This window comes from Carcharhinus amblyrhynchos, chromosome 12 (genome assembly GCF_965287045.1).
Source record: "Carcharhinus amblyrhynchos chromosome 12, sCarAmb.v2.hapA, whole genome shotgun sequence".
NCBI classification, from domain to species: domain Eukaryota; kingdom Metazoa; phylum Chordata; class Chondrichthyes; order Carcharhiniformes; family Carcharhinidae; genus Carcharhinus; species Carcharhinus amblyrhynchos.
In genome coordinates this window covers 87,603,066-87,622,147 of record NC_137335.1, presented here as the reverse complement: position 1 = coordinate 87,622,147, position 19,082 = coordinate 87,603,066, and the positions used below count along the sequence as shown (strand labels likewise).

Sequence of the window (19,082 nt, the reverse complement as noted above, 5' to 3'; positions counted from 1 at the left end):
GAGGACTTTGAATAGTGTGGATGAACAGAGGGATCTAGGTGTGTGTGTACATAGATCCCTGAAAGTTGGGAATCAAGTAGATAAGGTTGTTAAGAAGGCGTACGGTGTCTTGGCGTTTATTGGTAGGGGGATTGAATTTAGGAGTCGCAGTGTAATGTTGCAACTGTACACTACTCTAGTGCGGCCGCACTTGGAGTACTGTGTGCAGTTCTGGTCCCCGCATTACAAGAAGGATGTGGAGGCGTTGGAGAGGGTGCAGAGGAGGTTTACTAGGATGGTGCCTGGTATGGTGGGGAGGTCCTATGAGGAGAGACTGAGGGATTTAGGGTTGTTTTCGTTGGAAAGAAGGCGGCTAAGAGGGGATCTTATTGAAACATATAAGATGATTAGAGGTTTAGATAGGGTGGATAGTGATAGCCTTTTTCCTCGAATGGAGAAAGCTAGCACGAGGGGGCATGGCTTTAAATTAAGGGGGGGTAGCTACAGGACGGATGTCAGGGGTAGGTTCTTTACCCAGCGGGTGGTGAGGGATTGGAATGCCCTGCCTGCTGCAGTTGTAAATGCGTCTAGTTTGGGGGCGTTTAAGAGATCTCTGGATAGGTTTATGGACGAAAATGGATTGGTATAGGCTAGTGGGTCATTGTTTTTGTAACTGGTCGGCGCAACATCGTGGGCCGAAGGGCCTGTTCTGCGCTGTAATGTTCTATGTTCTATGAGTCGCAAAAACCCAGCCTACAGGTGCAGCAGGTGGTCAGGAAGGCGAATGGGATGCTGGCCTTCATAGCGAGGGGAATTGAATATAAAAGTAGGGAGGTCTTGATGCAACTGTACAGGGCACTGGTGAGGCCACAGCTGGAGTACTGTGTGCAGTTTTGGTCACCGCACCTGCGCAAGGATATTTTGGCCTTGGAGGGAGTGCAGAGGAGGTTCACTAGGCTGATACCGGAGTTGAGGGGGTTGAGCTATGAGGAGAGGCTGAATACACTGGGCTTGTACTCATTAGAGTTTAGAAGGATGAGGGGAGATCTCATTGAGACATATAAGATGATGAAAGGGATGGATAGGGTAGAGGTGGAGAGGTTCTTCCCGCTCAGAAAGGACAGCAGGACTAGAGGGCACAGCCTCAAGTAAAGGGGGGTCAGTTTAGAACAGAGTTGAGGAGGAACTTCTTCACTCAAAGGGTGGTGAATCTCTGGAATTCTCTGCCGTTGAAGTGGTGGAGGCTACCTCGCTAAATATATTTAAGACGCGAGTAGATAGGTTTTTGGTCGGCAAGGGGATTCAGGGTTATGGGGAGAAAGCGGGAAAGTGGAACTGAGCCACTTCAGATCAGCCATGATCTTGTTGAACGGCAGGGCAGGCTCGGAGGGCTAGATGGCCTACTCCTGCTCCTATTTCTTATGTTCTTATGTACGTGGGATCCATACCCCCCCCAGAGAGAGTCAGTGCGCGCGGGACCCGTCCCCCCCAGAGAGAGTCAGTGCGCGCGGGACCCGTCCCCCCCCAGAGAGTCAGTGCGCGCGGGACCTGTCCCCCCCAGTGAGAGTCAGTGCACGCGGGACCCATCCCCCCCAGTGAGAGTCAGTGCGCGCGGGACCTGCCCCCCAGTGAGAGTCAGCACGCGTGAGACCTGCCCCCCAGTGAGAGTCAGCGGAGAATCTGTACCCCAACAGTCAATGTCCCTGGGATCCATGCCCCAACGAGAATTGAAATCAATGCCTCCATCACACTCCTAACACAAGGTTACGTACCGATGGAAAATCCTGTAGTACCTGACGATCCTTCTCCTTACTCTGGTTGTAGCTCCACTCAGGCTGGTACAGGTAGGTGTGGAAGTTCTGCAACATCGGGATCTTCACTTCCAAGGGAATGGACATGTCATCTTCCACTGTATCCAGAGCTCGCAACACCAGGTAGAAGATGCACACGGCCTGACTGCAGAGAAAGCACAGCATGAATGCAGGCCACAGGCTAGGTCCCATCCTGGTTTCCTTTCACCCAACTCCAGCAACCCTAATCCTCTTCACTTCACTCTTAACCTAACCAACCCTCTCCTGCCCACGGCAACTGCTTTGTATCCCAAACTCACCAGAAGCCCAACAGTAATGCACCTTCCCTCAGTGGGCCCTTCTCCCCAGAACCACTCCTTCCCTTCACCAATAATTTGACATTTCTGTGGTATCGCACTAACTGGTTGGGTCCATCCTATGGATGATAGAAGCTCTCTTACATAGAACATAGAACATTACAGCGCAGAACAGGCCCTTCGGCCCACGATGTTGCGCCGACCAGTTAAAAAACAATGACCCTCTAACCTAAACCAATCCCTTTTCGTCCATAAACCTATCCACGGATCTCTTAAACGCCCCCAAACTAGGCACATTTACAACCGCAGCAGGCAGGGCATTCCAATCCCTCACCACCCTCTGGGTAAAGAACCCACCCCTGACACCCGTCCTATAACTACCCCCCCTTAATTTAAAGCCATGCCCCCTCGTGCTAGCTTTCTCCATCCGAGGAAAAAGGCTATCACTGTCCACCCTATCTAAACCTCTAATCATCTTATATGTTTCAATAAGATCCCCTCTTAGCCGCCTTCTTTCCAGCGAAAACAACCCCAAATCCCTCAGTCTCTCCTCATAGGGTCTCCCCTCCATACCAGGCAACATCCTGGTAAACCTCCTCTGCACCCTCTCCAAAGCCTCCACATCCTTCCGAGAATGTGGGGACCAGAACTGCACACAGTACTCCAAGTGCGGCCGCACCAGAGTTGTGTACAGTTGCAACATGACGCTGCGACTCCTAAATTCAATCCCCCTACCAATAAACGCCAAGACACCGTATGCCTTCTTAACAACCTTGTCTACTTGATTCCCAACTTCTATGTGTATGTACACATACACCTAGATCCCTCTGTTCATCCACACTATTCAAAGTCCTCCCGTTAGCCCTATACTCAACACATCTGTTATTCCTACCAAAGTGAATTACCTCACACTTCTCCGCATTAAACTCCATCCGCCACCTCTCGGCCCAGCTCTGCAACCTGTCCAAGTCTTCCTGCAAACTATGACACCCTTCCTCACAATCTACCACACCTCCGACTTTGGTGTCATCAGCAAATTTACTAATCCACCCAACTATACCCTCATCCAGATCATTAATAAAAATTACAAACAGCAGTGGCCCCAAAACTGATCCCTGAGGCACACCACTCGTAACCGAACTCCATGACGAATATTTACCATCAACCACCACCCTCTGTCTCCTATCTGCTAGCCAATTCCTGATCCAATTTCCTAGATTACCCTCAATCCCATACATCTGCATTTTCTGCAGAAGCCTACCATGGTGAACCTTATCAAACGCCTTACTAAAATCCATATATACCACGTCAACTGCCTGACCCCCATCCACCTCTTTGGTCACTTTTTCAAAAAACTCAATAAGGTTAGTAAGGCACGACCTACCCGCTACAAAACCATGCTGACTATCTCCAATCAATTCATTACTCTCCAAATAACTATAAATCCTATCCCTAATAAGTTTTTCTAAAACCTTGCCCACAACAGAAGTGAGACTCACCGGTCTATAATTCCCGGGGAAGTCTCTGTTCCCCTTCTTAAACAATGGGACAACATTCGCTAACCTCCAATCTTCCGGTACTATACCAGAGGCCAACGACGACCTGAAGATCAGAGCCAGAGGCTCTGCAATCACTTCTCTTGCCTCCCAGAGAATCCTAGGGTAAATCCCATCTGGACCAGGGGACTTATCTATCTTCAATCCCTCAAGAATATCCAGCACATCCTCCTTATCAACTGTAATACTGTCTTACCGTAGGTCACCATCCAGTGCCTGAATGACAGCAGCAAAGCTGCGGCTCGTCTGGTTCAAATAAAGGTAGCATTTTTTCAGGGTTTCACTCATTGAGTCCTGGAAAACAGGCACATCAGATTACTGACTTCATCCAATCACTCCTCACACTCTCCAATCCACAAGACACAGACACTTGCTCTACAAAACCAACAACCTGCATTTATGTAGCACCTTTCAAACAGCAAAACATCTCAAAAGACCTCACAGGAGCAATAATCAGGCAAAATCTAACACAAAGCACATTAAGGTAGTATTTGGTCAGATGACCAAAAGTTTGGTCAAGATATAGGATTTAAGGAGCATCGTAAAGGAGGAGATAAAGATTTGGTTTGATTTATTACTGTCACGTGTATTAACAGTGAAAAGAATTGTTTTCTCGCATGCTATAGAGACAAAATATACCGTTCATACAGAAGGAAATCAGAGATTGCAGAACGTAGTGCTACAGTCATAACTAGGGTGCAGAGAAACATCAACTTAATGTAAGGTAGATCCATTCAAAAGTCTGATGGCAGCCTGGAAGGAGCTGTTCTTGAGTCGGTTGGTACACGACTTCAGACTTTTGTAGACTTTTCCCGATGGAAGAAGGTGGAAGAGAGAATGTCTGAGGTGCGTGGGGTCCTTAATTATGCTGGCTGTTTTGCCAAGGCAGCGGGAAGTGTAGACAAAGTCAATGGACGGGAGACTGATTTGTGTGATAGATTGGGCTACGTTCATGACCTTTTGTAGTTTCTTGTGGTCTTGGGAGAGCAGGAGCTATATCAAGCTGTGATACAAATCAAAAAGAATGCATCTGTATGGCACATCTGTAAAAGTTGGTGGGAGTTGCAGCCGACACGGCAAATTTCCTTAGCCTTCTGAGAAAGTAGTGTTGGTGGGCTTTCTTAACTATAGCGCCGGCGTGGGAGGGGGACCAGGGCAGACTGTTGATGAGCTGGACACCTAAAAACTTGAAGCTCCTGACCATTTCTACTTTGTCCCCACTGATATCGGCAGGGACACGTTCTCCTTTACGCTTCCTGAAGTCGATAATCCCCTTTGTTTTGTTGACATCGAGGGAGAGTTTATTGTTGCCGCACCAGTTCACCAGGTTCTTTGTCTCATTCCTGCACTCCGTCTCATCATTATTTGAGATCTGACCCACTACGGTGGTGTTATCAGCAAACGTGAAAATCACATTGGTGGGGAATTTAGCCACAGTCATAAGTGTATAAGGAGTACAGTAGGGGGCTGAGAATACAGCCTTGTGGGACACCGGTGTTGAGGGTGATTGTGGAGGGAGTGTTGTTGTTCTCACTGATTGTGGTCTGTGAGTTGGAAGTTCAGGATCCAGTCACAGAGGGAGATGCAGTGAGGTTTAAAATAGGAATTCCAATGCTTAACATGTTTGAAGTTGAAGCAACATCCATAAAACGGTGGAGGGATTAAAACTGGCAAAGTACAAGAGATGTAGAGATGCTGGCGTTGGATTGGGGAAAACACAGTAAGAAGTCTTAGCTTGTGGGATTACTATCAAATAAATTGGTTGGATTTAAACCTGGTGTGAGACCTCTTACTAAAGTACAAGAGGTCAGAATTGGAGGGACACAAGATTGGACAATATTACAAAGATAAAGGCCATGGAGGATTTGAACACAAGGATGAAAATTTGAAGAACTGACACACTGGTAGAGCAGGAGCCTGTGTGGATCAGTGAGCACACGGGGTAATGAGTGAACGGTGGGGTGTGGAGATCAGAGTGTCTAGGGTGAGCTTGTGGTGTTGTCAGACTTTTTACTGAGCTTGAACTAGGCAGAGAAGGTGAATGGCGAGCCAGGAAAACCTTGGTCTAGTGAAGTATAGAGTAAAAACTGTCCGGGTGCGGGATCTAGTTTGTGAGCAGTGTTGTTGGGCCTGAGGCAGTGGCCTGTAGACACAGACCCCACCAAGCAGGAGGCAGGCTCCGGCTCAGGCCTCACCTACCAGGGAGGCGGCTGTGAAGAACTTTCTGGGAGTTGCCACATGCAGGAACTGCCCACTGGCGATGTCCCGTCGGAGGCAACACGAAAGGCACAGCGAGCTCTGCCGGCAGCGAGACACTTGGCACGGGCAGGCGGTGCAGAGCAGAGTACGGGGCTGAGGCACAGCCGTGCGCCGGGAATCACACTGCATGGCCCGCACCGCCAAAGGCCACACACTCCTGGCTGCACAGTACATGTCGCACCCCGGGCCCTGAGCTCCGCTCCCCGCACTTCCCTCCGGCTCATTCCCACACAACACAACACAACCCACCCAATCAGAGCGCCGGCCCACACAGACCAGAGCCAATCAGAGCGCCGGCCCACACAGACCAGAGCCAATCAGAGCGCCGGCCCACACAGACCAGAGCCAATCAGAGCGCCGGCCCACACAGACCAGAGCCAATCAGAGCGCCGGCCCACACAGACCAGAGCCAACCAGCACACAGAAGCAGAGAACCGTCCAATCAGAGCGACGAGCCAGAGAGCACAGAACCAATCAGGGCGCAGGCCCCAGCGAGCAGAACCAGAGTGCAAAGCCAATCAGAGAGCAGGCCAGGGAAGGACAAGGTAGTGGAGATGTTGGCAGCCTTCACAATGGATACATGTCCAGGTCCGGACAATTGTGTCCCAGACTGCTGTGTGATTGCAGGGGATCCAACCCACATTTTCAATTCCTCCCTGACACAGGGGAGGTGCCAGAGGACTGGAGAATAATATGGCTCTATGTTTTAATAAATAAGCAGAAATAAGCCAGGGAACAACAGACCTGTGAATCTCACGTCAGTGGTAAGGAAACTTCTGAAAGAGAGGCAAAGCATGATCAGGGAGAGTCAACATGGCTTCATCAGAGGAAGATCATGCGTAACAAATTTAAATGAATTTTTGGAAGTGGTGACTAGGTGTATAGGTGAAGGTAGTGCAGTCGATGTTGTTTATATGGATTTCAGCAAAGCCTTTGACAAGGTAAATAAGGTAAATTCACATGGTAATTTGGCTCAGTTGTAGGAGACAGAGGATGATTACAGAAAGCTGTTTTAGTGAATGGAAGCCAGTGGCATACCACAGGGGTCTGTGTTGGGCCTGTTAGTATTCGTCATCTACATAAGTTACATTGATGATTATGTGAAGAGTAGGATTAGTAAATTTGCGGATGACAGAGATTGGACGAGTGATTAACTGTAAGGCGGAGTGTCTTGGGCTATAAAAGGATATAGACGGAATGATCAAATGGGCAGATCAGTGGCAGATGGAATTTAACTCTGTAAAGTCTGAGGTGATACACTTTGAAAGGAGTAATTTGACAAGAAAGTACTCAATGAATGGTAGCAGACTGGAAAGTTGTGTGGAACAAAAGGGATCTTTGTGTGTTTGTCCACAGATCTCTGAAAGCAGAAAGGTATGTTCGTAGGGTGGTGAAAAAGGCGTATGGCACACCTGCCTTTATCAATTGAGGCACAGATTATTAAAGCAGGGAAGTCGTACTGTACCCAAACGAGAAAATGCTGGAAAATCTCAGCAGGTCTGGCAGCATCTGTAAAGAAGGAAATGCGCTGATGTTGAGTCCAGATGACTCTTTGTCAAAGAGAAAGGAGCACATATTTATATTGTGGGATGAGGGAATGAAAGATGAGTCATCACGTTGGAGTTAGAACAAAGAAAATTACAGCACAGGAACAAGCCCTTCAGTTCCCCCCAAACTAGATAATTGGGACCTCTTTAGGGGCAGGTGTGACCTGTACGGTAAAGACGGGTGGCACTTAAATCTCAGGGGGACTAATATCTTGGTGGGAAGACTGGCTAAGGCTACCGGGGGGACTTTAAACTAGAAAGGATGGGGGGAGGGAATTGTGATGGGGAGACTGGGACGGAGGAGGTTAGCTCCCAGGTAGGGGAGGACTGCGGGCAGTATGAGAGGGAGGTTAGACAGGGGGTGGAGAAGGGTAATGCCCAGACTGAGGGGCTGAAGTGTATATATTTTAACGCCAGGAGTGTAGTGAATAAGGTAGATGAGCTTAGGGCGTGGATTGCTGCTTGGGAATGTGATGTGGTGGCCATTACGGAGACTTGGATGTCTCGGGGACATGACTGGGTACTTCAGGTGCCAGGATTCAGATGCTTCAGGAAGGACAGGGAGGGTGGCAGAAGAGGTGGTGGAGTGGCACTGTTGATCAGGGACAGTGTCATGGCTGCAGAGAAGGAGGATGCCGTGGAGGGACTATCTACAGAGTCTCTGTGGGTGGAAGTTAGGAACAGCAAAGGGTTGAAAACTTTGCTGGGTGTATTCTATAGGCCGCCCAATAGTGACAGGGAAGTTGAGGTGCAGATAGGGAAACGGATTCTTGAGAGATGTAGTAGTAACAGAGTTGTCGTGATGGGAGACTTCAATTTCCCAAACATCGACTGGAATATCCCTAGGGTAAGGGGTTTGGATGGGGAGGAGTTTGTTAGGTGTGTTCAGGAAGGTTTCCTGACACAGTATGTGGATAAGACCACGAGGGGAGAGGCTGTACTTGACCTGGTGCTGGCTAATGAACCAGGACAGGTGATGGATCCCTCGGTAGGAGAGCATCTTGAGAATGGTGATCATAATTCTATCTCCTTCACAATTGCATTGGAACGAGATAGGATCAGGCAGGCTAGGAAGGTGTTTGTCTGGAGTAAGGGGAAATACGAAGAAGTCAGGAAGTTACTAGGACAAATAAACTAGAAGGAGGCGTTCTTAGGGAAAAGTACCGAAGGAAGGTGGCGGATATTCAAGGAATGTTTGTCTGGAGCTCTGCATGACAACGTTCCGATGAGACAAGGGGGTTTTGGTAGGTTGAGGGAACCGTGGTGCACGAAGGCTGTGGTGAACCTAGTCAGGAGGAAAAGGAAGGTGTACAAAAGGTTCAGGGAACTAGGAGATGTTAAGGATCTTGAGGAGTATAAGGACTGTAGAAGAGAGCTTAAAAGGGAAATTAGGAGAGCCAGAAGGGGTCATGAGAAGACCTTGGCGGGTAAGATTAAGGAGAATCCCAAGGCCTTCTATAAATATGTGAAAAGTAAAAGGATGAGAAGAGAAGGGATAGGACCTATAAAAGGTGAAGGGGGAAAGGTCTGTGTGGAACCAGAAGAAATGGCAGAGGTGCTTAATGAGTACTTTGCCTCAGTATTCACAGTGGAAACTGATCTGGGAGATTTTGCTAAGGATTTGCGGCAGATGGAAAAGATTGAGTATGTGGATATTAAGGAGGAGGATGTGTTAGAACTTTTGAATTCTATCAAGATAGATAAGTCGCCGGGACCAGATGGGATGTACCCCAGGATATGTGGGAGGCGAGGGAAGTGATTGCAGAGCCCCTGGTGATGATCTTTGCATCGTCAATGGAGACGGGAGAGGTTCCGGAAGATTGGAGGATTGCGGATGTAGTTCCTATTTTCAAGAAAGGGAACAGAGATAGTCCGGGAAATTACCGACCGGTGAGTCTGACCTCAGTGGTTGGTAAGCTGATGGAGAGGCTTCTGAGGGACAAGATTTACGAGCATTTGGAGAGGTTTGACATGATCAGAAATAGTCAGCATGGTTTTGTCAAGGGCAGGTCGTGCCTTACGAGCCTAGTTGAGTTCTTCAAAAATGTGACTGAACACATTGACGAAGGAAGTGCAGTGGACGTGGTGTACATGGACTTCAGCAAGGCGTTTGATAAGGTCCCCCATGCAAGACTTCTTGAGAAGGTCATTGGTGAGGCCGCAGCTGGAGTACTGTGTGCAGTTTTGGGCGCCGCACCTGCGCAAGGATATTTTGGCCCTGGAGGGAGTGCAGAGGAGGTTTACTAGGCTGATACCGGAGTTGAGGGGATTGAGCTATGAGGAGAGGCTGAATAAACTAGGCTTGTACTCGTTAGAGTTTAGAAGAATGAGGGGGGATCTCATTGAGACGTATAAGATGATGAATGGGATGGATAGGATAGAGGTGGAGAGACTCTTCCCGCTCAAAAAAGACAGTAGGACTAGGGGGCACAGCCTCAAGATAAGGGGGAGGTGGTTTAGAACGGAGTTGAGGAGGAACTTCTTCACTCAAAGGGTGGTGAATCTCTGGAATTCTCTGCCCGTTGAAGTGGTGGAGGCTGCCTCGCTAAATATTTTTAAGAAGCGGGTTGATGGGTTCTTGATAAGAGAGGGGATTAAGGGTTATGGGGAGAGGGCGGGAAAGTGGAACTGAGCCACGACAGATCAGCCATGATCTTATTGAATGGCGGGGCAGGCTCGAAGGGCTAGATGGCCTACTCCTGCTCCTATTTCTTATGTTCTTATTTCTTATGTTCTTAAGGTGAGAGGGCATGGGATCCAAGGGCCTTTGGCCTTGTGGATCCAGAACTGGCTTGCCTGCAGAAGGCAGAAAGTGGTTGTGGATGGGTCTTTTTCGGCATGGAGGTCAGTCACCAGTGGAGTGCCCCAGGGATCTGTTCTAGGACCCTTGCTGTTTGTCATTTTCATAAATGACCTAGATGAGGAAGTGGAGGGATGGGTAAGTAAGTTCGCTGATGACACGAAGGTCGGTGGTGTTGTGGATGGTCTGGCAGGATGTCAAAAGTTGCAGCAGGACATAAATAGGATGCAGGACTGGGCGGAGAAGTGGCAGATGGACTTCAACGCGGATAAATGCGTCATCGTCCATTTTGGCAGAACCAACGGGATGAACGAGTACACTATCAAGGGTAAGAGTCTTAGTAGTGTTGAAGAGCAGAAGGATCTTGGGGTCCGGGTCCACAGGACTCTTAAATCGGCCTCGCAGGTGGAGGATGTGGTCAAGAAGGCGTATGGTGTACTGGCCTTCATTAATCGAGGGATTGAGTTTAGGAATCGGGAGGTAATGCTGCAACTTTATAAGACCCTTGTCAGGCCTCATTTGGAGTACTGTGCGCAGTTCTGGTCGCCTCACTATAGGAAGGACGTAGAAGCTATTGAAAGGGTACAGAGGAGATTTACAAGGATGTTGCCTGGACTGGGAGGCATGCCTTATGAAGTTAGGTTGAGGGAGCTGGGACTCTTTTCCCTGGAGAGACGAAGGTTGAGAGGCGACCTGATAGAAGTTTATAAAATGTTGAGAGGAATAGATAGGGTGGATTCTCAGAGGCTATTTCCCCGGGTTGAAATGGTCGCTACGAGAGGACACAGATTTAAGGTGCGGGGTGGCAAGTACAGAAGTGATGTTAGGGGTAAGTTTTTCACTCAGAGGGTGGTGAGTGAATGGAATCGGCTGCCGTCAGTGGTGGTGGAGGCGAACTCGCTGGGGTCTTTTAAAAGACTTCTGGATGAGTATATGGGATTTAATGGGATTGGGGGTTATAGATAGGTCTATAGATTGGTAGGTGTCGATGTGATCGGCGCAACTTGTGGGCCGAAGGGCCTGTTTGTGCTGTAGTGTTCTATGTTCTGTGTTCAAACCTGCACAGACCATGCTGTCTGACTTAACTAAGACTGCCTATCCTTCCAGGGACCACATCCATTTATTTCCATCCTAATCATGTATTTGTCAAGATGTCCCTTAAAAGCCACTCCGTATCCGCTTCCACTACCTCCCCCGGCAACAAATTCCAGGCACCCACTACTCTGTAAAAAATCTGCCTCGTACATCTCCTTTAAACTTTGCACCTCGCACCTTAAACCTATGCCTCTTAGTAATTGACTCTTCCACCCAGGGAAAAAGCTCTGACTACCCACTCTGTCCATGCCTCTCAACCTTATAGACTTTTATCAGGTCTCCCCTCAACCTCCGTTGCTCCAGTTTCTCCAACGTCTCTTCATAGCTAAAGCCCAGGCATCATGCTGGTAAATCTTTTCTGTACCGTCTCCAAAGCCTGCACATCCTTCTGGTAGTGTGGCAACCAGAGGGTTAGATAGGGTGGACAGTGAGAGCCTTTTTCCTCAGATGACGATGGCTTACACGAGGGGTTATAGCTTTAAATTAAGGGGTGGTAGTTATAGCACAGATGTCAGAGGCAGGTTCTTTACTCAGAGGGTACTAAGGGTGTGGAATACCCTGCCTGCAGCAGTTGTGGACTCGCCAACTTTAAGGGCGTTCAAATGGTCAGTGGATAGGTATATGGATAACATTGGAATAGTTTAGGTTAGAGGGTCATTAGATTGGTTCCACTGGTCGGCGCAACATCGAGGGCCGGAGGGCCTGTACTGCGCTGTAATGTTCTATGTTCTAGAATTGAGTACTATATTCCAAGTGCGACCTAACTAAGGTTCTATAAAGCTGCAATGTGACTTGCCAATTTTTAAACCTAATACTCCGGCTGATGAAAGCAGCATGCCATATGCCTTCTTGACTACCTCTTCCACCTGCATTGCCACTTTCAGTGACCTGTGTACCTGTACACCTAGGTCCCTTTGCCTATCAATACTCTCAAGGCTTCTGCCATTTACTCTATATTTCCCATCTGTATCAGACCTTCCAAAATTATGAATTTGTCCAGATTAAACTCCATCTGCCATCTCTCTGCCCAAGTCTCCAACTGATCTATATCCTGCTGTATCCTCTGATGGTCCTCATTGTTATCCGCAAATCCACCAACCTTTGTGTCGTCCGCAAACTTACTAACCAGTTACATTTTCCTCCAAATCATTTACATATATTACAAACAGCAAAGGTCCCAGCACTGATCCCTGGGGAACACCACAAGTCACAGCCCTCCATTCAGAAAAGCACCCTTCCACTCCCACTCTCTGTCTTTTTTGACCAGGCCAGTTTTGCATCCACCTTGCCAGCTCACCTCTGGTCCCATGCAACTTCATCTTTTGCATCAGTCTGCCATGAGAGACCTTGTCAAAGGCCATGTAGACAACATCCACTGCCCTACCCTCATCAATCATCTTCGTCACTTCCTCATTGTATAGAACTTTGAGGTGACAGCAATAGTTACGATCGCCACATTTTCAGAAGGATTTATTTATTAGTCACAAGTGAATAAAATGCCTTAGGATTCTCCTTAATCCTGTCTGATCTTATTGAATGGCAGAGCAGGCTCGAGGGGCTAGATGGCCTACTCCTGCTCCTATTTCTTATGTTCTTAAGGTGAGGAGCATAACAGGTAAGACAGACAAACTTAGGGCCTTAATGCTTACACGAAATTTGGATGTGGTTGCGCTGACGGAAACTTGGTTAAAAGGAGGACAGGACTGGCAGCTGAATATTCCGGGGTATAAGTGTTTTAGGCGAGACAGAGGAGGGACTAAAAGAGGTGGAGGAGTAGCAATATTAGTTAGGGAGCATATTACAGCAGTGCAGGGGGTGGACAGTTTAGAGAGGTCGTGTAATGAGTCGCTGTGGGTGGAGCTCAGAAACAGGAAGGGTGCAATCACTATGCTGGGGGTGTACTACAGGCCACCCAACAGCCCAGGGGAAGTGGAGGATTGGATATGTAAGGAGATTCTGGATAGGTGCAAAAAAAAAAGGGTTGTTGTAGTGGGAGACTTTAGTTTTCCTGGTATAGACTGGAAAGTGCTTAGGGCTCAGGTCTGGACAGTGAGGAATTTGTAAAATGCACACAGAAAGGTTCTTTGGAACAATATGTAGATAGCCCAACTAGAGAGAGGGCTATACTGGACCTAGTACTGGGTAATGAACCCAGTCAGGTTGTCAAAGTTTCAGTAGGGGAACATGTGGCAAATAGTGACCACAATTCTGTTAACTTTAGGATAGTAATGGAAAAGGATGAGTGTTGTCCTACAGGTAGGGTGCTGCACTGGGGTAAGGCTAACTATAGCCGGATTAGGCAGGAATTTGTGGCCATTGATTGGGAGAGGCTGTCTGAGGGTAAATTCACATCTGGTATGTGGGAGTCTTTTAAGGAGCAGTTAATGGCGCTGCAGGACAGGCATGTGCCTGTATAAAGGAAGGATAGGAAAGGTAGGATTTGAGAGCTGTGGATAACCAGGGAAATTGAGGATCTGATCAAAAAGAAAAGAGAGGTGTACGTTAAGTCCAGGCAACTAAAAACAGACAGAGCACTAGAGGAATATAGAGAAAGTAGGAAAGCACTCAAATGGGGAGTTAGAAGGGCAAAAAGGACTCATGAAATGTTCTTGGCAGACAGGATTAAGGAGAATCCTAAGGCATTTTAGTCATATGTTAGGAACAAAAGAGTTGTCAGAGGGAAAAAAAAAATCGGACCTCTCAGGGACAAAGGAGGGGAATTATGCTTAGAGCCCAAGAAGGTAGCGGAGATCCTACATGAATACTTTACATCAGTGTTCACAAAGGAGAGGGATATGTCAACTGGGAGTGTCTCAGAGGGAAGTGTTGACCCGTTAGAGAAAATCTCCATTACAAGGGAGGACGTGTTAGGTTTGTTTTTAGGGAATATTAAAACTGACAAATCCCCAGGGCCTGATGGCATCTATCCTAGACTGCTCAGGGAGACAAGAGATGAAATTGCTGGCCTCTGACAGAGATCTTTGTCTCTTCATTGGACACAGGTGAGGTCCCTAAGGATTGGAGGATAGCGAATGTGGTACCGTTATTTAAGGGAGCAAGGATAACCCGGGTAACTAAAGGCCGGTGAGCTTGACGTCCGTGGTAGGGAAATTGTTGGAAAGGATTCTTGGAGATAGGACGTATGCACATTTAGAACGGAATAATCTCATTAGTGATAGACAGCATGGTTTTGTAAGAGGGAGGTCATGCCTCACAAATTTGGTGGAGTTTTTTGAGGAGGTGACAAAAACACTTGACGAGGGAAGGGCCTTGGAGGTCATCTATATGGACTTTAGTAAAGCGTTGGACAAAGTCCCTCATGGCAGGTTGATGCAAAACGTTAAATCTCATGGGATAAAAGGAGAGGTGGCTAGTTGGGTAGCGAACTGGCTTGGCCACAGAAGACAGAGAGTAGTAGTGGAAGGGTCTTTTTCCAGCTGGAGATCTGTGACCAGTGGCGTTCCGCAGGGCTCTGTACTGGGACCTCTGCTATTTGTGATATATATAAATGATTTGGAAGAAGGTGTAACTGGTGTGATCAGTAAGTTTGCGAAGTTGAGGGGGTTGAACTATGAGGAGAGGCTGAATAAACTAGGCTTGTACTCGTTAGAGTTTAGAAGAATGAGGGGAGATCTCATTGAGACGTATAAGATGTTGAATGGGATGGATAGGGTAGAGGCGGAGAGGCTCTTCCCACTCAGAAATGACAGTAGGACTAGAGGGCACAGCCTCAGGATAAAGGGGGGGCGGTTTAGAACGGAGTTGAGGAGGAACTTCTTCACTCAAAGGGTGGTGAATCTCTGGAATTCTCTGCCTGTTGAAGTGGTGGAAGCTGCCTCGCTCAATATTTTTAAGACGCGGGTTGATAGGTTTTTGGTAGGCAAGGGGATTAAGGGTTATGGGGAGAGGGCGTGTGAGGGATGGTAGCGGTAGTGTAATTTTTGAGTCAAGCCATCTGGGGCGGAAACCATGACAGAACCGTTAGTGTAACCTGAGGGGTTAAACGCTAAGACCAGCAGATGATGAAACACGCAGAAAAAGAAGAAAAAAACATGAGACTGGCAGGCGCTCGGGGTCTTCAGCATAGCCTAAAAGAGATTTACACCATATAAAATAAATGGGTAAGCAATTTACGGGACAATGAAAAAGAGTTAGCTGAATTGATGAGAGGTAAAACGATTTAAGCCTTAAAAGGGGTGATTGGATTAGAGTTAATGGGATGTCAACAAGGGAGGAGATCACTCAGTAAAGAGATTAAGGAGTGGTACCCAATAAAGAAAGGAGGGCTGTCCTATTGTTATCTAGGAAAAATGTATATAAACTAAGATTGTGTAAAGCAAGGTGTGTGTACCCACGGGACGGCACCCTTTCTTGCAAGATCGAATAAACCGACAGTTAGCTGAACTCATCCGTGTATTTGATTCAAGGGGGGGAATCATAAAGTGAGTATCTGACCGTTTCTCACAATTGGGGGCTCGTCCGGGATCTGGAATTATAACGGGGGTTTCCCTCGACTAGACCAAATCGATGGAATAAGACGCGTCTAGTGTATATTTACACGTAAAAACGTCGTTTTGGTCTGGGAGGAGGGGAATCTGAAACCACTCAGTTGAGATAATTCTGGACCCTGGAAATCACACGGATGACTTCTATACACTAGGACTGCTAGGACTGTGACTGAAATCTGTGAGGGGGTATACACATCATTGGAAGAAGTCGGACAACTCCGTGCACGGATCAAGGTAAGAAATTTCTCTCCCGGGAATTCGGCTGATTAAGGGTGAGAGTCATTTTCTTCCTTGACGACTTTATGGTTATGACAGTTTGATCTGAGGGCACAAATAAATTAACTTGTGTCCAAGACGACAACTGAAGACTAACCATGGGAGGTAAACCGTCCAAGAGTAAGGATGGGAAACCGGGAAATAATAATGATGAAAAGGGAATACCCCCCGACAGTCCTCTGGGGATACAGTTAGAAAATTGGGATGGGGACCGAAAGACTAAGGACTTAAAAAAGAAGGTTATGATAAAATATTGTTGTTTTGTGTGGACGAAGGAACCAATCCGGAAACCATCTGTATTGTGGCCAAAATATGGATCGGATGAGGATTGGGTCTGTCAGATATTAAATTTATATGTTAATAGTAAACAACCCTTTAACCCCGAGGAAAGTAAGTACGCTGCCTGTTGGGTGGGCGCGATGAGTAGATCGCCACAGCCAGTCTCCCTGTATCCAATGATCCCACAGAGCAGACCGGGGCAATGGGACCCTCTTGACAACCTCCCGCCGCCACCCCCTCCTGTACCAAATGTACCCCCTGCATATCAACCAAATAATAATGGGGCCCAAGGGCCCCGAGGGGAAGATCTCATAAATCTTGAGAACGGCACAGGAGGCGGACCCCCAGTTGAGGGTCTGCGAAGGTCCGAGAGGTTGGTAATAAAACAGTCCCTGGAACAACAGCAGAATAATGGGGCTTCAGCGCCCGAGGTGGAAATGCACCCTCTCAGGGAGGTTCCCTTCGGACAAAGAGAGACAGGGTTCGTGGTGGTGCCTCTTAACTCGGCAGACATCCGACAACTTAGGAAGGAGTTGCCCCCTCTCCTAGAGGACCCTGTCGCGGTAGCGACACAACTTGACCAATTCCTGGGTCCAAGCATGTATACTTGGGGGGAACTCCGGGCCATAATGAGCATATTATTCAACTATGATGAAGGAGTTATGATCCGAAATAGGGCCATGGAAATTTGGGATAGGGATCACCAACAGCAAGAACAACTCAGGGGAGATCAAAAATACCCTCTTGAGGATCCAAATTGGAATCATAATACCCAGGAAGGGCGGACAAACATGTCGGATCTCCGGAATCTTATAATTCGGGGGATCCAGACATGTGTCCCCAAGCAGCAGAATGTGGCAAAAGCATTTGATATTAGGCAAGGAAAAGATGAATCACCCAGCATGTTCTTAGACAGACTGAGGGAGTCTGTCCGCAAATATTCAGGAATCGATCCTGATGATGAAATTGGAAAGGGAATGCTAAAAATTAATTTTGTAACGAAATCCTGGCCAGATATCCAGAGAAAACTACAAAAGATTGAGCATTGGAGTGGGAAGGACATGGCGGAATTATTGCGGGAAGCGCAGAAGGTCTTTGTTCAGAGAGAGGTTGTAAAGGAAAAGCAGAAGGCAAAGATGATGGTGGCAGCCGTTAGGGAAGTATGTAAGTCCACCGGGATAACGGATGAAGGATATACAGTAGGTAGAGGAAGGTCAAGGGGAGGTTGGAAGGAAGGGGGGGCCAGGAGGGGCCGAGGTAGAGGACGAGGAGAATTTTACGGTGGTGACCGGCCCCGGGCGGCCGAGCGTTACCACTGTGGGAAACCGGGACACTTCAAAAGAGAGTGTCCTGAATTTAAGAAGGAACGAGAAGGGATTTATGAAATGGAATGTGAGGTTGATTAGAGGGGTCAGGGGAGAATTGGAAAAAGGACCTACCAAGAACCCCTGGTAAATTTAAAGGTGGGTCCACAAAAGGAGGATGTTACATTTTTAGTCGACACGGGGGCAGGCAGATCCTCAATCCCAATCTATCCTACAGGAGCCAATTACCAAACTAAAATGTTGAACATATCAGGAGTAAAGGGAGGGGTATTTAGGGCGAAACTATTTGAACCACAGGTACTACAATGGGAGGAAGAGGAGCTTTTAGCAGAGCTCCTCCACCTCCCTCATCTCCCCTATGGTCTGTTGGGGCGGGACCTGATAATCCGCTTCGGGCTCCGAATAAATGTAGGGGACGACGAAGACCTGGTGGTAACTATGTCATACCTTAGCGAGGACCGACTCACGGGTATAGACTCTAGAGTATGGACGGCCAAGGGAAACAGAGGGCGACTCTCGATTCAGCCTGTAAAAATTGATCTTAAGCCCCAGAGCCCCTCTGTCAAGATACGTCAGTATCCTATCTCCCGGGAAGGGAGACAGGGCCTGAAAGAAGTGATGAAAGACCTGATAAGTGATGGGCTGGTGGAACCATGTATGTCGAGATATAACTCTCCCATTTTGCCAGTCCGAAAGTCTGACGGCAGTTACAGAATGGTCCAAGACTTGAGGGAAATCAATAAGATTGTACAGGTACGACACCCGGTGGTGCCGAACCCATACACTATACTGGGGCGGATACTCCCAGAACATGAATGGTTCAGTGTAGTGGATTTAAAGGACGCCTTCTGGGCCTGCCCGTTGGACGAGGCCAGTAGAGACTTATTCGCCTTCGAGTGGGAGGACCCTGACACGGGCAGGAAGCAGCAATACCGCTGGACAGTGCTTCCCCAGGGGTTCACCGAATCGCCAAATTTGTTTGGTCAGATTTTAGAGCAGGTATTAGAGGGACTGATCCTTTCCCCAGCCCTAAAACTCATACAGTATGTGGATGACCTCCTGTTGTCTGGACCCACAGAAGCGGAGGTCGTAGCGGGAACAAATACCCTTCTGAATTATTTGGCAGGACAGGGACTAAGGGTGAGCCAGAAGAAGCTCCAATATGCAGAAAGAGAGGTTAAGTATCTGGGACACTTGATAAGCCAGGGACAGAAGAGAATAAGTCCGGAAAGGGTGAGGGGAATAGTTGAACTGGGACTCCCGGGAACTAAGAGAGAGCTACGAATGTTTTTGGGACTCTTAGGTTATTGCCGATTATGGATAGACGACTATGCCCCCCTAACCAAGGGTC

At 47.9% G+C, this 19,082-nt stretch overlaps 1 protein-coding gene across 4 annotated transcripts in view; it reads right to left on the bottom strand.

Moving 5' to 3' along the window:
* Positions 1–19,082, bottom strand: part of fdft1 (farnesyl-diphosphate farnesyltransferase 1) — a 45,311-nt gene that overhangs the window by 14,455 nt on the left and 11,774 nt on the right. For 2 of the 4 annotated variants that reach the window (XM_080200902.1, XM_080200904.1), the window contains exons 1-3: positions 5,842–6,115; positions 3,839–3,936; positions 1,752–1,935 (exon numbers count right to left, since the gene is read on the bottom strand). In XM_080200902.1, coding sequence (XP_080057028.1) covers positions 1,752–1,935; positions 3,839–3,936; positions 5,842–6,075 — 516 coding nt within the window. In that variant the 5' untranslated portion in view covers positions 6,076–6,115. Of the gene's footprint in view, positions 1–1,751; positions 1,936–3,838; positions 3,937–4,290; positions 5,621–5,841; positions 6,116–19,082 lie in introns of those variants that run through there. The other 2 variants (XM_080200905.1, XM_080200903.1) reach the window with 2 other exon arrangements.